This window comes from Triplophysa rosa, linkage group LG4 (assembly GCF_024868665.1).
Source record: "Triplophysa rosa linkage group LG4, Trosa_1v2, whole genome shotgun sequence".
NCBI lineage: Eukaryota > Metazoa > Chordata > Actinopteri > Cypriniformes > Nemacheilidae > Triplophysa > Triplophysa rosa.
Genome location: NC_079893.1, coordinates 2,069,674 through 2,093,306, shown reverse-complemented (window position 1 = coordinate 2,093,306; position 23,633 = coordinate 2,069,674). Strand labels below are relative to the sequence as shown.

Sequence of the window (23,633 nt, the reverse complement as noted above, 5' to 3'; positions counted from 1 at the left end):
AACCCTGTGGTCATGATGCTAGGATGTTGCAGCTGGTTGCCAAGGCAGTGCTGTGCGGTTGCTAAGGCATTTTACACGGTTTCGGCGTGATGCTGCGAGGGGCTGAAGGGGTTGCTAAGGTGTTGAGTGATTTTCTTGTCTTTAGATTAGATTTGATGTTCTAGCCTCACATCACTCTTTCAGTGTTCATTTATAGGACGTTCATGTGTTTTATTATCCGGCAGGTGCAAATATGAGTTTTATCACTTAGAAAAGTAATAGCACATGTCTCCTCAATGAGCTGCAGGATTTCTGGTGGCATTAATATCCGTAACACAGTCGGTGTGAGTTATGAGCCAGTGTTAAATGTGTTGGGGTTAGTGATTTGAACAACTATACAGAGGTAATTAATTTAAATATGAATTATTGAAGAAATCACATGCATATGGGGGATCATGGTTTTCACATTTATATTACATTTATTTAATTAGCAAATGCGTTTTTCCAACACAGCAACACAGAAAATGTTTAACAATATATATAACATTATTTGACAAAATGACTGCTTTTGTTATTCATCAATCTGGCAAAATCCAGGGCGTTTATAATCTTCAGAGAAACATAAATCCAATTTATACTGAAAAAAGTCTTTGGAAGAAAAGGATTTAATAAATGTAGGATTTATATGTTTAAAGACATTACAGATTAATCTAAATCTTTCAGGACCAGTGTTGGGTGTAACTAGTTAAGTAATTAGTTACTGTAATTTAATTACTTTTCCCTTGAAAAGGGATTGCTCTTATTTTTTCTGTAATTTAATTACAGTTACTTCTGAAGTAATTAATCTAAATACTATGTGCAATAGTGGAATTGACATCAAAATTCAAAGTCTAACTTTAGAATCTGTGCTTTATTGTATAATTCTCACATTTGTAATAGTTTTGGTCAGTTAATTACACTACTTTATGTAGTTTTATATGATTTATTTGAGTGAATTAAAATTTGAGCGTTTCGTGTCTAGCCTAAAATCTAATCAAGGTTGATACAGGATATAGAAAGTAATTATTAATAAGTAATTAAATACTTTTTGGAGAGAGTCATTTGCACAGTAATCTAATACACTATTGAATATGTCATTAGTAACTAGTAATTCATTACTTTTTCAGAGTAACTTGCCCAACACTGTCCAGGACATGTAGAAATGTATATTTGTCATGAGATATTACTGAATTTAAGGTATTTTTACAGTTTAAACACGAGTCTTTTGCTTGCTGTAGAATAGATGGGTGTGTTTAATAGTTGTCTTTTGATTCAGCTTGTGTAGCTGTTAATGGAACCGGATGGCGTTCACAGGTGTCTGACCCGTACGGGTCAGTGATTGTCTGAACTGTTCACAGAAATATGAACAAATACACCCCAACCAAAATCATGCTGTTTACATGCACCAACACGTCCATGTACCCACTGCCCTGTGAGCTTGCTGTTGTTTTTTTGTAACTCCAGTTTTATATGTGGTTCAAATTGTAAAGAGCATAATGAATATAAGAATGGACAGAGAAATAATCATAATAGTCTAATATAATTTATATATAGTTTGTCTAATATTAGACCTTTTAGCGAACTGGTTCCTAATTCATATGTATTCGTACAATCTTAAATAATAATTTTAGTATAATTCGTGTCACACTGCATTCTTACAGTATGAAATCACAACCTTGTAAATGAGTCGTTTTCCCGTGTGACTGGGCTGGATTGCATTCGTTTTTACACATTTCGTAGATTTTTAAATGTACGTCAAATAGAAATGAACCAGAGCAAAACGATCCATTCGGGAAAAAAGCCTTCCGATTTGTATATGGAATTAATGTCAATTCATGTGATTTAATTCAGCAAATCCTGCTGACAGTAGATTATGAGAAGCATTAAAAGAAATCTGGCCTCATGTCAACCTTCTTTACCTGGAAAACGGAGTAAGAGCAAAGCAGATTTGACAGATTTGTATTTTTCCCCAGAGATTTGACAATGTTATTTAAAGTGTATTATAAAAGTGGATGGTGTTGCCGTTTGGCAGCGATTTTTGTTGAAAAGTTTATTGTATTAATGGTTTTCGTTTTAGGACAGAATCTATGATCTGTGTCAATATCTAAACTTCTGGGTAATCACACATTAGAGAAATAAAGCTGTAACGGAATATATTATTCATTGTTAACTGAATATGGTTTTAGATTGAGATTAAGTTTTGTGTCATGAATTTTCTTCGGAGGGTCTCAAAGGGATTTACCCTACACGAGAGTGATCTCATGCTGAAAGAGTTTGAGAAGCACTGCTTTATGATTTTCTCCTCCCAAGATATTCAATTAGTTTTTGTTCCAGTTGAGATTCGAACAGATCAGAAGTTATATAACTGTCTGAAAAGCTGTGTAGCTCACAAGCCAACATTCAGTCTGTAATACTTTTGGTTTGTTCAAATCTCCAGTTCTCTGATCACGAGCAAGATTTCTGATGTCTTATCAATGTCTACAAAATGGCATTTTTAAAACCCCAAAACCCTGACAGCAAGTCGTACATGATTTAGGTTTAAAGGTATTTAGTGTGAGAAGAGAAAAGTTTTTGTTAACAACCACATCATAAAATCATCTCATTTAAAACATGGTTGGTAGTTTGACTTGAAATTGAACTCTCCACGCTTCTGTCAGAGTGTTTTGTAAAAGAAAAAGAGTGAAAGTCTGTTAGAGTTGAGAGGATTGAGTTACACGGTTCAACAGAAGCTGTCGTCTGGATGTCTGCTGTTAACATCTCATTCATCATCTCCCATGAGAACATCACACATTTTCAACTGCAAATGGCCCTTTTTGTTAGAGAGCTGAGCTCACCGCATTGTTTACAAGAAACATCCCATAACAAGATCACAGCTAGACTGACAGTGAAAGTTTGGCACACTAAACTCTAAACTTATGTTCATAAGGATCTTTTTAGGGGTGAAAACCGTATGGAAAACGTGAGCAGCACTGCTTTCTCATGTGATGCACGGCCGGCATTCTGAAAAGTTGAAATATTATCATCTCGATGCGACAGATGCGAAGTGTGAATCGCATGTGCACCACATGCGCATTGCGACCGCGTCGCTCCCTATTTGCGCGCGCCTGTCGCATGTCTAAATTTGCACATGCAAAAGATGCGAAATGTGAATCGCATGTGCACTGCATCGCGACGCTCCCTATTTGCATGCGCCTGCCGCATGTCTACATTTGCGCACATAAAAGATGCGAAATGTGAATCGCATGTGCACCACATGCGCATTGCGACCGCGTCGCTCCCTATTTGCGCGCGCCTGTTGCATGTCTAAATTTGCACATGCAAAGTCGCTCCCTATTTGCGCGCGCCTGTCGCATGTCTAAATTTGCACATGCAAAAGATGCGAAATGTGAATCGCATGTGCACTGCATCGCGACGCTCCCTATTTGCATGCGCCTGCCACATGTCTACATTTGCCGACACATAAAAGATGCGAAATGTGAATCGCATGTGCACCACATGCACATTGCGACCGCGTCGCTCCCTATTTGCGCGCGCCTGTTGCATGTCTAAATTTGCGCACGCAAAATATGCGAAATGTGAATCACATGTGCACCACACGCGTATTGCGTATAAAATAGTATTTTAAATGTCCTGTTGACACCCTTTTGAATGAATAAGAAGTTGGTCAAAATAAGTAGGCATGACCAAACTTCATATAGTGTGTTTTTCCGTCAGTTCATTGTTTACTGGAAATGTCGACCTGCAGGCCCTCAGGTATCTTGATTCAGTACAGGTGAATGTGTTTGTGTAGTTGTGTGTGTTTGTGTAGAGCGGTAATTGAGTGTCGAGCCTGCCAGAGTCAGAGTGTTGTGACATTATGCCTGTACGTCTGGACGTGCTCCGTTCACCCCTGACATTCAAGCCGGTCTTGAGATGCTGTAAAGTTCAGACTCTGTAATTCGCGGCACCTTTCATCAGTGAAGTAGCTGGCGAGCGGGCAGACGGCCCGAGGGTGTATACCTAACATCATATGACACTCCACTCTGATCCTCAGGACCTGGCCTGGGAGTGAAGGGGACCGCCGGAGATCAGGAGACACGCGCGCCCGGCACGCCGGCTGTGATATTTGGCTTTTAGTCTGCTGCCGTATGTCAGGGTTCATCACAAAAGCAATCGTCCAGGCGGTCTGAAGCAGTCACACTGAGGTGCTGAGGCTATCTGATTGCTAGAGATGATAAAAGATAAATGTGGCCCCTCACCTTTATGTCTCTCACACGGGCGGCGGTAGATAGGCGGTATGGCGAGGACGCTGGAGGTGACTTTTCCGCCTGTCCTGCCTGACTCACGAGAAGAGGATTTTGACTTTACAGTAACTGACACTGGCCCGGCCTCACTGGGACTGTCTTTCTCCTTTGCTTTTCATTTGGAAATCCAGCCAGCCGTGTGTCCTTCCTGCACACACTCACACACAGAGAGAGACTTTAAAAGAACACAGAGATAAAGTCAAATGAGAATCCAACACACAAAAAAAATAGTGACCCATGAAGAGGCCTCAACTCCTGCCATTAATATGAGCCAAATTACATTTAAATTAAAAAGAAAAATAATCATGTTTTGCCTGATTTATTTGGATTTTGAACACATTTCCCTTTGTATTTTCTTCCTACTGCAATGCCAAATCCTCAAAAAATGATATTAATTAAATTGTAAAGAACAATTATAATGTGTACATATTCTATTGACTTTATTTAATTTTAGAAAATCGCTTTAATAGCAATGCATTTCAATAGTAAAATAGTTTTTTATGATGTTGGGGTGCAAAACAGTATTGCCCAAAAGTGCATATTGGCTCAATATTTGCTTCTAGTGACCTTAGTGAAATATACTCCAACTACACAACACGCATGCAAAATCTTTAGTAATATGTTTAAATAAAGGACGAAGCCATGAGGGTGGACGTCACTTTTGGCCAGAACTGTATGACCCAGACACATTTCTTGATGTGTGAATGTATTTGGTCAGTGCTTTGGACAATAAATGGAAGAGAATATAACTTGATTATTTTACTGCCTGTTATTTAAGTCAGCAACATTGTGAAGATCATTATGAATTGAATGTGCTTTTTATTTGCCCATTAAGTGTCATAAAAGCTCTCCTAGTAGACCAGTTACATACCCACTCCATGTGTCAAGACATCGCAGTATAACAACATTCAAACTGAATTTAGTAGCGTATGTTATTACGTGATGGGAAGTTTGATTCATTTTCATCAATAGAAATGTCAGAATCATATGTACGGTGTACATATGTACATATGCCCTTATTCAAATACTTAGAACATAACACATTCATTTACTATGTTTGCTCTGAGCTTTTGTTTCTCTTTGCATTTGTTATAATTATAATAAAATAATAAAACTAATATTCCCTGATAGTTTGCCTTTTTTGCAGAATATTTTAGGTTAAATAAGCCTTTTAACCAAGTGTGTGGTTTTTTTTTACCGTAAATTTCATATTTTGATGGTTTATTTACATTAAAAGCAAATGTTTTCGGGATATCCTCTCTGGACATCACTTCTGGCCACTACTGAACACAGATATTTGTGTGATATTGCGTGCCGATATTGGTGCACATATACAGTATAAAATAAACCACATTTGTTCTGTGTTCGTTTAGTTCAAGTGTTGTGAAGTGTGTGAACTATTTAGTTATTTGTTTATATCTGCCCTCAGAAACCATGAAACCCAGCAGGGAACGTTGAAATCGGCACCATTGTGTGTGTCAAATAACACAGAGACCTTACGCCACCTTCAGCGAAGTCGTTCTCATTAACGATTGACTTCTGTCTGCTTTAAGAGCTAAAGATCACGTCCTCAACGACACTTTCTCACAAAACCCCTCGGCCTGTGCAGAATTCACCACCCTAAATATTGGCACAAGGCCCTTTTAAAAACCAACGCAGTATAATCTTTATGAACGGCGAAGCCCGCGGGAGTCGCTGCCAAATTTCTGCCCTTGAAAGTTGTTTGGAAAGGGAGTGTATCTGAAGGGGCATCTGAACACCATAAAGCGTGTCAGTAGAGCGTGATCCGCGCCAGCCGAGCGTGGCAAATACTGCGACAGCGTGCTTGTCTTTATTACCTCACGGTGTGTGTGTGTGTGTGTGTGTGTGTGTGTGTGTGTGTGTGTGTGCGTGCGGAATCAGGGTTGATGGTTTTGGAGCCCGTGTGCTGTGAGGACGGGTCTACTGTCATGAGCCCGTTTGCTCGTGTTCTCAGATGAATTCAATTATAGAGACCAGAATATTTCAATATTTCAAAAGGTTAAAGAAGTCATAAGAATTACATAAGCATTGTAATAAGTCATAAGCATTTATTATCAAACAAAAAATGTGTATAAATTAAATGCAGTTTTACGCAGACGTCTCAAACTGTGCTCAGGTTTGCCAAGACCCCAAACTCTCTTCAAATTTCATCGAGCAAATGACGTCCATTGGATTTGTAGTGCGGTTCTCTCTCACTTCTCTATGTTGTATTTTCTATTAGTGAAAAACATTTGCTTTAAACGCGTAACCCGTGGGTGGAATGTGTGTGGTGTGTTTTGGTCTGCTCTGTGGATTAAAGGTTCATTTTGAGCTCTGCTGGCGATGGGTTGACGACGTCTGTGCACATTTTTCGACATAAACAGACAGTTCGGGTCTTGTCATCTGCTGGCATTGAGTTGAAAGTGAAATGTTGGGTTGTGTGGCTGTTTCTGTTGCGTGGAGCACAAGCAGAGGTGTTTTACAAGAGTTCACGTCAGGTCCATTCATCTTATGAAACATGGATTAAACTGTGTTATCACGTCAGCATCGGTGTGTGCGCACAAGAAAAAAAAAACGTTCTGTACATTCCCTTTACAGTATTAGTGTTTACTATAGTATGTTGTAGTACTTACTATAGTGAAGTGATAAACAGTTATAAATACTGTCGTGATGAACTTGTACTGTAGTGTGAGGTTTAGAACCCTTTAGTATATAGGAGTTTACTGTAGTCAAAACCATCGGTTTAAATCGAGAAAATGTCCTGCGTTCTTTTGACATTTTTGTAAAGTTTGCAAGTTTAAAAAGTATTTTGTACAATACGCAGAAGGTTTAACTGAATTTATCGAGTTTCCTCTTTGTAGGGCCCTTTCTAGGTGACAGATGGTGTGTTGACTTGTGCCGTGTCGGTTTAGCTGGCAGGAGCGGTGAGGTTAATGATTCTGGCCCGACGCATCTAATACCCGAATGAAAGGTCATGTGATCGTTGGCATGAGTTTCAGTGTCATTTAGATCTTTAGAGAGAGAGGGCTGTTTTTGGATCAGAAGAACAATGTGTGTTCTGTTTTACTGCGTCGTCACCTTGGCATTGATGCGGTTTTGTGCTTCTTCTTTATTTCGCAGCACATGAGATGATCTGGAGATGGTGTAGAAGGTTGATGCTTTGAGTCCCATCAGGAGCTGTCATCATTGTGTTTTTGATCAACACTTGTGTTGAGGGTTCTCTGGAGGGTTTGTTCTTGTAATCATGTCAGCGTTCTGTTTCATACAGCCATATCTGGAGCAGCACCAGTTGTGTTTGCCAAATCGTCTGTGTCCGCTCATTTTTATTTGCATTATGAGAAATAGAAATGGTCACCAATGAGACAACCGTTGACATGCTGTGAGAGTACAGATTTATTAAAGTAGGGGTGTAACGGTACATTTTGGCACGGTGTTGATACTTCGTAGAATGTAAATACGACGTGACGGCGTCTTGAATGTGCTCATTAAAACATGACATCATCAAACAGATCTGAGGGACGTTTTTAAAACAGTCTTTAGCTAGTTTTTGTGTAAAGTTGTTGAAAACACACAACTACTGTAACATCAAGTCTGAACAATGTCACTCCAAAGTCAAAGTTGAGACGGAAGATTTCGAGCGGCTGCCGGATTCCCCTGCGCTTCTTCTGCTCTTTCTTAACTTATAATGTCCTCTCATGTGGTTTCTGTGACATTTGAGAAGAAAGCGGGAACAGAAGTCTGATCACATTCGAGCACAATCTGCTCTTCTGAAAGTTTCACTCCTCGGCCGACTCGCGTCTGGACGTGTCGGGGTTAAATCTGAAGTGTTGGATTGGGCCTACTGTCATAATAATTGAGGATTAGATCCATCTGCTGGCTGGGATGTTCGTGTCGTCGTGCCAAAAGTGTCACATTAGGAAATCTCCGTTGCTCGTGTTGTATTGCATCTCTTAACACCCTTCAAGGTTAATTCTGCGCCTTCTCCCAAAACCGCCGGGCCCATATTTTGCGTTCTGACGGGTCTGAGGATTTGCTCGCTCAGATTTCCCACGGGATGGTTTACCCCGGCTACGCGGTTCAACTAGGAACGAGAAATCAAATGTGCCAGGCTTTAAATGGAACACAGTGTACCCAACAGGATTTCTGAGCGGATGCTCGGAGCCATTTTATCTCCTCTCTCTTCATGCATGTGTAGTGTATTATTTTGCTTTATTTTCCTTTTAGACACGGGACTCCCCGTGTCAGATTGACGCCGTAGGAGATGCTAGTGTTTTTTTAGAGAAGATTAAGGAGGTACGTTTCTTCACACCGACAGCGTGCTGGTGTAATATCATTGTGCACTGGATGATTTGAAACCCTTTAAAAAAACACCATTGAACATTCAGAATGAACTAGTTTACTACAATGAATCAGGTTTCATATGAAGAGACGGCGGCAGAGGAAGGTGGTTCTTTCTTCAGCTTTGCAGTGTGAATAAAATAGTGATGTGGTGCTTTGTCAATTTACATCACTATTAAGATTTGCAATAATGCCGTGTATTCTACAATGCGATGTGTTTAAATATTGCCAAGTCAAATCGTGATTTTTCCTATGGCACTTTTTACAGTTCGCATTCTAGTAAAGCAGCAAAACAGAAACGCATTGTGAAACAAACAGACAAAAAATATAGATATGGGTATTTGAAAATGGTACTGAACAATGTCATTCGATTAATTTATTCTATTATATTATTGTAAATGGATATTATTTTTATATCATTTAATTATATAATAATAAGTATAACAATAAAGTATAATAATTGTACATTATTTATTAAAAATATCTAAGAATATTCTATATAACAATTTTTTATAATTTTCCCATTATACAATAATATACTTCATTAACATAAATAAATACTATATACAATAATATTGTTTTAATTACTCACAATGTGTTTTGCTGCCTTTCTAGAATGAACTGTAAAAAGTGTTTAAGGAATTTAAGGAATCTTAATTTGACTTTGCATTATAGAATACACATTGCATTATAAAATAAAATAATGAATAGTATGAAAAACATGGAACTATATAAACATTATATAGATATCTAAATTATATATAAAGTACATATTTGATAAAATATAGGAAAATATGGATTTGAATGGATTGAAGCTAGGCTATATATATATATATATATTATATTAATATATATATATAGTTATTATATTAGTATTAGAGTTTTGTTCCAAATGAGATTGAAAAAAATTCAATCTGTCTTTTATTTAGTTATCAATGTTTCAATTGTGTTTATTGTGTTAGTTAGCTGTATTTTTTTCAGTTATCATGGTTAAATCAAAACAAACCAACTGCATTTGATTGATAGTAATTGGAATGCACAATAAAAAACATGATTATTGAATTTTAAAAAAAAATCTCTTCATATATATGTATATATATATATATATATATATATGTCGTGTGTGTGTGTGTGTGTGTGTGTGTGTGCTTTTGAAGTCATTTCTAGATGTAAAGAAGTAGATGAGGGTTTAATGTAGACGCTGCTGTGAATCTGTTTCTGACGTCTGTAGGTAACCCACACATTCAATATTAATGCCTTCATGTCATCAAGCAAGGACTGTTTGCCATTGGCCCGTGAGTAAAATCACAGCTCAAGAGATTTCAAGAACAGTGTTGGCGAGCAAGGAGACCGAAAAGGCAGCGTGATATTGGAAATCTCAGAAAGCCGGGGAAGCAGAGCTTTCTAAATGAGTCACAGGTCTCAATCAGTGTCCTGAGGAAAAATGAGACACGTCCCTCCCGGCATGTTGATCGAGCTTAGAGCGTGTTACATTCTCCCTGGCTTAGGTAGATTCGTGGGCTTTTCAAATTGATTCGTGACAGGGACACAGGAGCGCTGCGAGCAGCTTTGCTTTCATGAAAAATGCATTGTTTTCTGTACGATTTACAGCTTTGAAATGTTAAAACATGAAAATGACCTGCTTTACTCTTGTGCTGCACGCTCACATATCATCTCGAGTGTTCACACTCACACGCTGTCACTGAAATATGTTTCTTGTGCTGTGTGAAAGTTTGATCAAAGGTGAGACAGATTGACACCAGAAAGCGAGTTTAAATGTATCGCTCAATAGTTGCTCTTTTGCGACTCAGTTAAAGTCACCATGAAACGAAAGTTGCCATTGACTTCTTTTCTGTAACGTGACGCGTATCCGAGTGAAACGGCTCCTGAAATTAAAAAAATGTAGGGCGGGGCTTTATTTTGGCCTTCCCTTTTTGATTGGTTTGTGGTAAGTTGGTCCTGGAGGGGAGGGCTAAAAATGCCTGGCCATTGGACAGTCAGTATAGTCCTACCTCTTTTCTGTTGCTGACGTCATGTGGTGAAGAGTTGGTGTTGAGAGGGGGAGAGGAGATTAAAGTCCCCGTGAACCGGACGTTGCAATCGTTTTTACTTCAGATTTCCGAGTGTAAAGGAATTTCAAAGGAGGAAATTAGTGGGCGTGGCTTGCGTTTTTCACTGCCAATTGATTGGATGTGTAAAAACAGCTGTTGCATTGATTTTGAAATGAAACAGACAGCAGCTTGACAGTTGAAGGGGAGGAGTCAACGGATGCTCCGCCCAAGCCGTCTAGTTTACGTCATTTCAGATGGATAGTCGTTTCAGGGCGGAAGTGCTTTTTCAGATTTTAACTGAAGATTATGAGTGTACATGAATTTTAAAAAGAAAATGATCCACATTGATCAACTATTTACTATAAACGCTGCAATATTTCATGAAAAAATAAGATTTGTCATTTTTAATTTCACTGGGACTTTTTTGATTAAAGATTACAAGTGCAAATGAATTAAAAAATAATAATGGTGTGCCCGGGTAAATCATTTATAATAATCACTGCAACACTGTGTAAAACACTTCGAATTTTCCTGTTTGATTGCATGGTGACTTTAAGAACTTTGGCACCGATTGTTTCCGCAAAACCTCTTTTGGGGGTAAAATCTCATCACTATCTAGAAATGAAGCATTGCAGATACTGCAGATGTCATTCACAGTGTATTTCCCGTATACAGAATTATGCATCTCTTTAACTCCCATTGAACTCCCTTTGAGACGCCGTAATAAAAGATGAAAATCATCTCACGCTTTCTCTCTCTCCAGGAAGTAGAAAAGCTCTCCGGCTCAACGTCTCGGTTGAAACCGGACGGACTTTCCATTTAGCGCGTGGAGCTTATAGCCGATGAGTAAATGTATGAAATAAACGTCAGCTCGCATGCTCGCTGTGATGATATTACAGACACGCTGTGTTCAAAGCTCTCCAGTGCCGAAACGGGGAGTTTCGTTTGATCTTCTCTCGTTCAGATGCTCGCAACAGGCGGCAGAGTCTTCGGCAGTGGCACTCGTACCTGCCGCGCGGCTGCTGTCTGACTGAACATCACAGCTGAACGGGAAGATGAAGAGACGGAGAGTTTATCCGGAAATCTGGAGGTGTGAAACGGCTTTGGAGTCGTAACTGATCCTCCGCGCTTGTACTTTCAATTACGAGGCGACGGAGGATCCGTGTAAAGTGGCGTTTTTTGAAGGGCAAATAAGCGAACGTTGACAGGATACATGTGTTTGAGACGTTAGCAAACTTCGCCGAAAACTAACTTCCGTGACAGCAGATCTGAAGACAAGCAGCGTTTCTTCATACTCCGAGCTAAAATAAGATGTTGAATACGAGTGAACCGCATACTTCTCAAGTATAGACTGAGACCTGCTGCTTTACAGCATGAAGTACACAGTGACCCAGAGGAAAGTGTTTCATAGATTTCATGGAGTTCTCATCATTTGAGTCCAACATGTGGATGTTTCTCCCAAAACTGCTCAGAAGAAATAAAAAGAGAATCAAATGAGGGTGTCATTGTTCAAAGGCATGAAGAGTCTGGTTGTGTAAAATGAATGTCGATTGTAGAGGTGAAATCATCTGGATTTGATGAGAAATATTTGAGTTGATATTGAGATCTTCAATAATATTGACTTTTGATTGCAGACTTGACAACTCTGAGCTCAGTTTGACACATTGAATGCGTTTACATGCACAAAATAAATGGATATCTATCAAAAATCGGCTTAAAAAGAAACCTGTTTTCACATGTTTACATGCATAGTAATAAAACCAGCTACGCAGAAAACCGCGTTTACATGGAAGTTTGAGATTTGCCGGGTTTCTTGCGTGCAGTGACGTCATCGCCGTTTGCATGCAGTGCGAAATCGGAGTAATGGGCAAAAAACTACCTCTGCCGAGCCGGTTTCTGCTTACGCTGTTTATGAGCTTTCCCCTACAGAAGAAAACCGTTTTACGCGTTTACATGACTTACACGTTATCAGCTTATTAAGCATAACCGGAGTAAGACTGTGCATGTAAACGCACTCACTGTTGACATCTCTTCTGGAACTCTAATGACTGACACATTTGGAAGATTTCTGACTCTTTTTTTTATAAGGAGAAAAATTTGAGACACACATGAGACTGAAGCAAAAGTTTCCATTTGCTCTCCATTTACAGTAATCTCATTCATGTCTAGGAGAAACAATTGAGATATGGGTTGCTATGATATTAAGGACTCAACAAAGATATAAATTACCCGACACAAACCTTTTAGTAAAAAAATCACATACTGGAGGTTTAAATTGATGGGGTCAAATTGACCCCAGTGGGAAAAGGATGTTATCAGATTTAAGGGTAACAGGAGGGTTAAAGAAATCTCATCCGTGATTTACTTTTCTAATTCATGCCGTTTGTTTTACAGTACATTCGTTTTTGTGGTTTTACTACAAAAAGTCAAGCGTATAGCGTTAGTTCTGGCGGGTCACGCGAGTCAAGACCGCATCAGCTGATCCTCCTTATAGAAACATGACGCAATCACAGCTTCTGTCGGGACCACTCGTCAATTATTTAACGATGGCATATATTTAGTTTGGTGGAATGAAACTGTTCTGGGCAAACTCTCTGCCCGTCCATGCAGCCTTGCATGGACATAGCGCAGCAATACTGTCCCCACCTGGGGAACCAGAACAGTTCCTGATGCGTAACGGGATTAAATGAAAAGATCCGAAGATACAGGCAGATAAGGAGGAGATGGGGATGGAGGTGGGTTTTAAGTGCAACACGATTAAGCAGCTAATAAGGAGCAAAGAAATGCAACTTAAATAGGACGCAGTCTAGTGTGTGTTGTATGACTATTGGTTAACGGTGATTAGCTGCACCTGATGTGATCAGCTGATGCAAGCTGAACTCGTGTGACCTGCCAGAACTAACACCATACGCTTGATTTACGTTTTAAATTTCATTCAGCTAACAGCATCTTACCGCATTGCTCAGGAGCAAATTACCCTCCTCCATCCCCAGCTCCACCTCACATTTTCAATCAGGACTCGACTGTTATTCTTATTCACAGTCTCAATTACTTTACATTATGTGTTACACTTAAATGTCTTTCAGAACTAATGACATCTGCTTGTTCTGTTCTGTTTACCCTACGGGGGGTTATCACTGCGCTCACTGATCTTATTCATTCTGGCTGTATGGATGGACAGGGAGTTTTGCCCAGAACAGAACCATACCGCCAATCTAAGCTGTGTGCTAATTGTCAATCATTTTTGACGGTAGTGAACCTGACAGTAATGCAATAGTAACCACAAATTTACCACGGTCTGACTACTATAATGTTTTTGTAGTAAAACTATAGTAGCTACAAATTTACCATGATCTCACTATAGTAACTTTAGTTTTGGGATTAAAACACAGTAAACTCATAGCAGTCACAAATTTACCATGATCTCACTATAGTAACTTTAGTTTTGGGATTAAAACACAGTAAACTCATAGCAGTCACAAATTTACCATGATCTCACTATAGTAACTTTTCATCTTTTGTTCTTATTTTGGTTGTTGTAAAGCTATAGTAACCACAGTCTGCCAAAAGACAATGTCTACTTTAATTTCACCAAACACTCTTAAAAATAAAGGTGATTAACAGGTTCTTCACAGCGATGCCATAGAAGAACCATTTTTGCTTCCACAAAGAACCATTCAAAGGTATCAAAATATCAGTGCCAGTGACTCGAGACCCCCACTATCCTCGCAGGTGGTTAAAGTATTTACAAACGTTGCACGCAAATGCGCACATGCACCTATTCAGCCTAAACGCGCATAATGACAACACAAAAGAGCACAGTCTAAGATAATATTATTTTATAGTTATTTACTCATTACTTTACTTGTTGTTATACATAAAATATGAACTATTACTACAGATGGTCGAATTTCATCAAACTGATTAGAGTGCTGATGGATGTGCCTGAGGACGATGACCCCTCTGACTGCGGCGCTTCTCCGCCCTCTTCCGCTGGCCTCCCTGCGTTGTCTTTGGTCGATATGAATCGACGTTTCATTTCCTCAAATAAGAATATCCTAAACTTAAGCCTGAAAAATAATCTCCGTGAACATGGGACTGATTAACGTGGTGCTGTAAATGAACTTGCTGCACCTAACCTAATGCGGTTGCTAATGTGGTTAATGTGACGTAATCACCTCAGGGGTCATGATCGAGGTCGAGAAAATTCCTAAGACTGATGGCTTTTTATTTGCATGGTTTTATTTTCAACTTAACTAATATTTTAATGTTTTGTCTCACTTATTGATTACACACGCTATTTCTAATAATAAAATAAACGATTTCTGGAAATCATCCTGCAACCCCGCCCTCGCGCCTTCAGAAGAAACACACAGAAGGGTTCTTCATATATTAAAGATTCTTTGTGGAACCATTTCGACGAAAAAAAGTTTCCTCTATGGCACCGTGTAGCACCTTTTATTGTAAGAGTGTAGCAACATCGTGGTAATTTTCCTAAGGGACATTATGAAGCTTTTTGAACTTGGTCAGGTTGGTTTGGAGGCATCTTGCCATCGGCTGAGGTTTCATGCTGCATGTAGAATGTAAAACCAATGCCACACAACACCGTCATGTTTGATCACAGCTATCAGTGTGACACGTCCCCTTAAATCCCTCAGAAAGACCCCCTGCTCCCCGCGGCCCTGTGTTTTCAATTGACCTTGTGTCTACTTTCAATGCAACCTTGACCTTTAAAGTGTCCGCTGGCTGTGATGGACAGAAGATGGCTTCTGTTCAAGCTCCTACGGCGGGTTTAAAGATATAGACATGTAATTATCAGAGGTGCACGCCGATGCTCATAGAGGTAAATTATTGTCACATGAGCTCCGTCCATACAAAACAACGCCAAGCCGTTCACCTTAACTGATGTCGATGTCAGAATCTACTCCAATGTTTCCTAGAGCCGCTCTTCACTCAGAGAGATGCTTTACGCGCGACACAAGCTGGATCAGGAATCAGACTCGTGTCCTACAGTAGATCATGAGTGTGTAGCGAAGCGTCTCGCTATATTTCAGGTTAACACGTTCCCTTGGACAAGCCTGGAATAGGTTTTCAGCGCAGAGAGAGCTAACTTCTCTCTGTTTTTCCTGCAGGTCAATATATCACCGGCGTGCAGCAAAGCGCTGACCAGAATGTTGCACTGCCCGTACTGTGGAGGAATGCCAGAACTCAAACCCTGCGCCAACTACTGCCAGAACGTCATGAGAGGATGTCTGGCCAACCAGGCCGACCTCGATCCCGAGTGGAACCTCTTCATTGGTAAGAACTGCTTCTCACTTGTGTCTTTTGAGAGTTTGGGGCGGTTTCATGATTTGCTAATCCAAATATCTGAGCTTCATGTCTGTCAATATTTCTGTAGTTCAGTTGGTAGAGGTTTGCGTTAACGGCACATGAGGTTGTGTGTTTGATTCCCAGTGAACACACACACACACACACACACTGCATGCACTTTAAGTCACTTTGGATAAAAGCGTTTGGAAAATGCATAAATGTTTCAGACGGGTTTTGCGGAAATCATTATTGATTTATTGACTTTCTTGATGTTTCTGCTTCTTTCAAAAAATTCTAATGAGTTTCTCTCAGAGTTCATTTGAAATGACGTTTCTTTCATACTGACGTCATCTAGACCATAAAGGCTTTGGGTATGCATCACATAAGAAAACTCAAATGAGGGATGCAAGATCGATTCCGATCATTTAAAAATATTGAGATATCACAAAAATCTATATCGCAAAGGCGATAATTTCAAAACGTTATGTATAGTCGAGTTTTAGGTTGATGTGGATAAAAGAACGTTTTTTTAGTTGTTGTTGTTAAAATGACATTGTCAGATGACACAATAACACATCTTTTAGATGCTTTCTTTTAAAACGTGTACTGGTTGTATCATTTTCAGCCTTTTTGTAATTGGTTTTTACTGTACAAGCATATTATAAAGCATTATTATTTCACACATTGCATATCACATTACTTAGAAAATGACGGCATATCTCATTTTATTCCAAATAATTCAGACCTAACTCAGATTCAGGTCTGGCTTTGTTGTGATTACATATGTGGCCCTTTTTGCAATCCAAACTTTTCAATACAGAAGTGAAACTGGTTTGAATGCAGATCAATGTTGAATTGAGGTTTAAAGTGACATTTCTGCCAAAAAAGAGACATCTTTCATCATTAACTCATCCTCATGTCATGTCAAACCTGAGTTTCTTTCTTCTGCAGAACACAAAAGAAGATATTTTGAAGAGTGTTGATAAACAAACAAAACGTCTCGGTTACGTCTGTAACCTATGTTCCCTGATGGAGGGAACATATCAGTTCCCTCATGCAAATTTCATTCGCCAATTTCATTGGCCTTTTCAAAGTTAGTCAGAAGATGATCAAGTCAAACCCCATTCTGTCGACACAACGTCGAGAGACCGACAGAAAGGCAACTGAACTACAGTGACTTCCATTGTATGAACATAAAACCACTGAGACATTTCTCAAAATATCTTTTGTGTTTTACTGAAGAAAGACTTACGCACAGATTTACTGTACAACCACATCAGAAAATGGGATTTGGGGGTGATCTGTCCGTTTAACGTGGTACATGTTTTAAGTGATGGTTCAGCTGGATTCCCACAATCTGTGAAGTTGAGTGTTTGCTGTAAGCATTTGCAATACACAGTGTCAAAAGAGCTGCCAGTGAAAATACACATTATATACAGTAATTTGCAGACCATAACCATTTGAATTCATTACAGAATGACAGGTTTAAAATATGTGAGTGTGTATTTTGTTTTCAGGCGAAAGCTTAAATCCATTCCTGCTGCGACGTCCCTAAAGACTTACAATTCCTCTCAGGCCGTTTAAGTTTTGTTTTGCATTTCCAGACCTCATTTTCTGCGGTATAGATTTTAAATCAGTATAATTCTCCCCCACAGAGAGATATCGACTGGGTTTATGGCGTCACACTTCGATTAGCAAAAGAGGATAATTCATTTTGTTTTGAATATTTTTAGAAAGGCCACACAGAAGCGGGGTTTTTGTTTGAAATATCATCAGTGCGAGATGATCTGCGCTGGTCCGGCGGTAAATACTGACCTTTGGACCGTGTGGCACTCATGGCATTTATCCTCGGCCTCGGTTGATGTGCCCTTCTCACCTGCATTGATTGGCAGGCCCGTGAAGACATTCAGATGGCATCTCGCTCGGGTTCGACCCCGTGCAGCTCATCGATCGCAGAAATCATGTGGTTTATACCGAACGTTCACACAAACAGCCCTCGCTGTTAGGTGGTAAGGCCTTTTGGAAATTGAACCGTTTCGATAGGTTTAAACTTGTGCTTGACCGGTATGGGTTTGTCAATGGCTGATGCCAATACTGATAACTGCATGCTTTCATTTAGATGAGCCACATAATAATCAAGCAGTCTTTTTAATCATTTTATTGTAGGAATCTGAAACTTGTGAGAAAAACACACATGAAATTTCCGAGATTAGTTTTCCCATAAAAGTTTTTAAAAACAACTTTAAAAGTCACAATTTGCTCCTTGTTTAATTTTCGTCCGGGAGAAACATCTGAGATTAAATATTATTGTGATTTATTTATTTTTTTGTTTTTTGGGGCTATTCATGGCCCTTGCTGATCACTTCCAATTATTTTATTATTGACTGCTTTAAAATACTTCCATTATTTTTGTCATAATTAAAAAAAATTCTTGATGTATTCATTGTATATTTAATTAGTTTTAATTCATTAAATTATTATTTTTATTTGAATTAATTTCACTACACATATTAAAATGATGGAGCATCTATATAAGTTGAATTCAAGTTAAAATAGCTGTGTTTTAAATTCACAAACACAAATGTAATTTGTTTATCTACCGCAAGCAAGAATTGCGCGGCCACATTTGACTTGTCCTCTGAGAAATAATGTCTCGCAATTTATTTTCGGTCAGCGGTTAAAGCTTCATGCTGTTACACGTTAACGTTTCCTACAAGGATATGATTCCATAAATGCCACGAAACAAATGTAACTGCAGTGAGAAATGATTATTAATCTGTGTTATTAATTTACTGGTAAAGCCGGGAGGGTTTGCATTCATCTCACTTGAGGAACCACAGGAGACGTTCTCCCACCGTCGGCCTCGGGCTCCTCCAGATCTAATGAGAGCAGATCTCTTCGGTCTCAGAGAAATGACACGATACCGAGAAAGCATCAGGCCTTTGCTTTACTGTTATTCTGATAAATACACCACCTCTGATCTGAGGTCAGATGCTGGAGGAAGTATCATTTCAACCTCATCCTATGAGCATTCATCTCTCTCGGGTTCTGAATCTGAATTCGGTGACACGCAGTTTGCAGGATGAAGAGCTTATTGACCGACCTCTTCAAAACTGATGCACACATTCAAATGTTTTGCTTTAAAATAGTGGGCTTGGTTTTGCTAGCTAATAAAAATATTTGAATTTCTCCTGTGTGAAAGAAATCATAAAAGTGCTTAGCATAACTCTGCTTTGTATTTTCTCATAAGAACATGTAACATTTTTCTTATTAAAATATTAAGATGTACATACTTTAAAAGATAAAAGTAGAAATAAAAATTGAAACATTTAAAATGAAGAAAATGAAGATTAAGAGAATAGAGAAATGTATAGTTAGGGGTATTTACAACAGAAGAAAAAGTAAAGAATATATCTCATTCATTTACATCTAGTTTGATACATTAATTGACTCCAAAAGCGTTTGCAGATATTTATTCAGGGGTGTCATTTTAAAATCCACACACACACACACACACACACACACACACACACACACACACACACACACACACACACACACACACACACACACACACACACACAGGTGCTGTAGTGTTACATGTTCTAATAAGAACGCTGTGGATTTCCATTGAGCCGTCAGAGCTTGAATTATTGGTGTGTAAATACAGTCAGCAGAAATAAATTCCTCCAGAGCGACGCTGCAAAGCATCAGCTAATGCTGTGAGTTACTGTATATACAGTATCTGCTGTGAAATCCTCACACCACAGAAACGAAGATGAGTGTGTAATTATACATGTTTGCTAAAGCATGCATCACTGTCACTAGAACTCACACTTACACTTCAGGATTAAGTATTCAACTCGTAGAAAGTTGAACTCATCGCACACAGTTTGTGCTTGAGGCGTAAGTGATTCTCACATCATGTGCAAGTAATTTACTAACCATAAAACTATAGCTACATATATATATAAAGTATTATTGCTTATTGTTATCATCGTCCGGTGCGAATGCTGTTATTTTGATCATTTTAAATGTAGTTATTGTTCTTGTTGTGAGCGGGCTAGAGGGGGACTCGGTAAGAAAAATCCTAGCAAGTCTAGAATGCCCTAGCAACCACATAGAAACACACTTAGCACTGTCCAGAGCATCCTAGCAACCACAGGTCGAAGGGCTAGGAATCCCATGGCATCGCCATGACAACAGTCCTGTGGCAGTGAGTTTCTCACAGGCTCGTCTTTAACTCTTCTCCATTATAAAGTGAAATTAATGACTGTGAGACGCACAGCTGCAGTCACCATTAAAGCAACACGTTGGAGTTTTTTCGACCTTAAAATAATGTCTCTAAAATTATTTCAGTGGTAGAAAAGCTCTTAACCGGACGAATTATACTGCCGATGCTACCTGAGCAGCCTCATAGCCGACCCGAACACACAGCCCCGCCCATCCCCTGCCTGCGGAAGAGTGCCACATGGTTTCCAAACGACGTTTCGACATTCGCCGGTTCCATCAGCTTAATAAACAAATTCACGTGTATTGCGCTGACCACGGGGAAGCTTTATATACAGAGACATTATTTATGCCACTGGTCACAGACAATTGAGATTATCAACCACATGGGGGAGCCGTGAGCAAAAGTTCTATAGTGTGGCTTTAAAGTTCAAAAAATCTCTTGTATATACAATGAAAGTGAATAGTAACTGAGGCTGCCAGTCCCTAAGAGTTTTTTCTAATAGTTTGAAATAACTTAGGAGTGAAAAAAATAATAACGGTTGGGTCATCTTTCTTTTAATCTTAAAGTCTGAAATTACAATTCGTATTTTTTCATGAAATATTGCAGCGTTTATTGTAAATAGTTGATCAATGCGGGTCATTCTCTCTTTAAAAATCGTGTGCGCTCATAATCTTCAATTAAAATCTGAAAATGCACTTCCGCCCTGAAATGACTCCATCTTAAATGACGTATGTTAGACGGCTTGGGCGGAGCATCCGTTAACTCCTCCCCTTCACCTGTCAGTCTGCTGCCAGTTTCATTTCAAAATGCAACGGCTGTTTTATACATCCAATTAAATCGCAGAGAAAGACGAAAGCCACGCCCACTATTCTTCTCCTTCGAAATTCCGTTTCACTCGGAATGCGTCAAATTACGGAAGTAAAAACGATCTCAACTTCCGGTTCACGGGGACTTTAAAGTGCAGTAAATTCAGTTCTAATCCTTGTTTAACTCAAATCGGATTTTTGTGTAATAATCTCCCTTTAACCTGGAGAGAAGATTGAGCTGTTACATCACGGCATAATGCGTATGTTTGATGATAGATGTTGTGTGCTGTATGGATCCTCAAGGGTAAATTCAGAATGGAGCGCTTTGACCTGAATGCGATACGCACATGAGACTCTGTGGTCTGAAATGTTGATGGGTCAGTTAAATTCAGTCTGTGTGCATCTCATTTGTATTGTAAGGTATTTTATTTGATTGCACTTTATGTAAATACTGTATAGTAACTAGATTCTGAGAGATCACTGGACTTCTCATGTCTTCTAGTCTCAAACGTCTTCGTTGTGTGTCGACTCCATTAGCTTGTGAGTGTCATTAGGACATGATGAGGGATTTGTTTAATATTTGAGTGATGGCAGAAGAGCATCAGAGACAGAGGAGCGCTGCATAATTTACCGCTCTGACTTTCCCTCGTGACTGTGTGCCGTCCACCGGAAACCCTGTGAAGTGTTCTCATCTCAAACTGAACACAATTAGCACACACACCAGTGTGATCTCACACAGTGTAACCCCTCCCCTGTAAAATTATAGGATATAAGGATATATATTAAATTGTTTTCACCATTTTTCTTGTAAATTTGTCTTTTTCCTGTAATTTTATAGTTTTTGACCATGTTTCAAAAGTATTCTGTAAAAAAACAAATCATGTTTATAAACTGTAAAATAAAGTTTTTTCTTTGTAAAATTACATTTCCCCCGCTTGTTTGTCTTGTAATTTTACAGTTTTGGACTGTAAATTCTGAACAGTAAAATTCTGTTTTACATGAAAAATCTGTAAAATTACATCAATCTATCATTTGTTTGCTTTTTTCATTTCACATTAGGTTGCATAATGTTCGTTTTGATATTTTTCGCATATTTCTGACCTACACTTGAATTCCGCCTCTTTTATCCACCTGCTTCTGTCATCTTTATCAGTCTCGGTTTCTTTTTTTCAAGACCCGGCAGGAGAACAAATGTGAGCCGCAAATAAAGCAGGTTCACTGAGATACAAAAGAAAAAAAGGCTTGAAAGGAAGTCACGCAGGAAAAGATGATACAAGGAGTTGTTTGAAAAATGTGAGACGTAAAAAAACAGTTTTGTTTGCTTGTGTCAAAATCACAACGCAACAATGCACAAACTGCTTAAATGGTTGCTATGGGTGTTGCTATGCTGTTATGGCATTAGGTTTAAAGCATTTACGGTTTAAAGTGTAAACTCTGCTTGTCATGCATATGTAAACGTGTACGTAAGATCTTCAGAGTCGCACAGAATGCTCTGAGAACACATCACAATCTACCTGTAAGTGATATAAGACGTGTGCAGTCGCCACAACCCACCTGATTACACTTACAGAAATCCATCGTGCGCTTATTGTTTTTCATCCTGGAGGAACAGAATTTCTCTTGGCAAACAGTGATGTGCATGAGAGATTGTCTAGCGTTCCGAGCAAACCTCCAGGAAAGACAACAGGATAATAATGAAATATGAACGTGACTTTAGAGACGGCTCTTGGAACACTGATGACACTTGTTTTCAGAGCTGAAGTGTCTTGTGTTTTCGTGGGAGTTCACGCTGGTCATTACTGCTGCAGTTTTCATCCGTCCCCGAGTCTGAGTTATATCAGAACACACCTGAATCACCTCACGAATGACGAACAAGAGACAAACAACAGCTGGACACTCAATGGATTTAAACCACATTACAAGAACATTGGCCCTGTTGTTTGGAGCAGTTGAGTTTTAATGGACTCTGTGCTGAGCATGTAGAAAATACATTGGTGTTAGTTAAGGCAAACACTACAGTCAGTGCTAAACTTTCAGCTGTTCAGATAAAAGATCAAACATTCATCCGGAGTAGATTTAGGGACAAGAATATCAATAAGAATTGGTCTTGGAATTGGAATTGGACCTTTTTTACCTGGACCAGAGAGCTGCCTCCTAGCAAGCCCTAGTAACCACCCACACACCATAGCAACTGCATAGCAATGTGCTAACATCATTCAGAACCCCTTAGCAACCGTACAACAATGGTTGCTAAGGGCTTTGGCCTGCGAGATATGTTGAAAGCGTCTAAATATAGGAAATGTGTTTATTGTGACATTTGTGTTGCAGTGGTTTGCAACATTAGGATGATTTTAATATTTCAAAAAGTGAACGTTGTATTTTTTGACATTCTTAAAATGACATTGTGAGATTTGTTTTTGTAATGCAGGCCTGTTTACTTTCCGAAGTTGTAGCGATGCTTTCTTTTCATATGTACAGTATATTGTGTTAGTTACATAATTTCAGTTTTTATATTTCAGTATAATTTACATCGATTTAAAAATGTAAAGCATTATCATATCGCATGTTGCATTATTTAGCATCACCCAGTTAG

General features: G+C 39.0%; 1 protein-coding gene across 2 annotated transcripts in view; it reads left to right on the top strand.

Annotated features, from left to right (window-relative positions):
- gpc6a (glypican 6a) overlaps positions 1-23,633 on the top strand; it is a 151,542-nt gene that overhangs the window by 79,206 nt on the left and 48,703 nt on the right. For both annotated transcript variants that reach the window (XM_057332362.1, XM_057332363.1), the window contains exon 4: positions 15,823-15,988. In XM_057332362.1, coding sequence (XP_057188345.1) covers positions 15,823-15,988 — 166 coding nt within the window. The remainder of the gene's footprint in view (positions 1-15,822; positions 15,989-23,633) is intronic.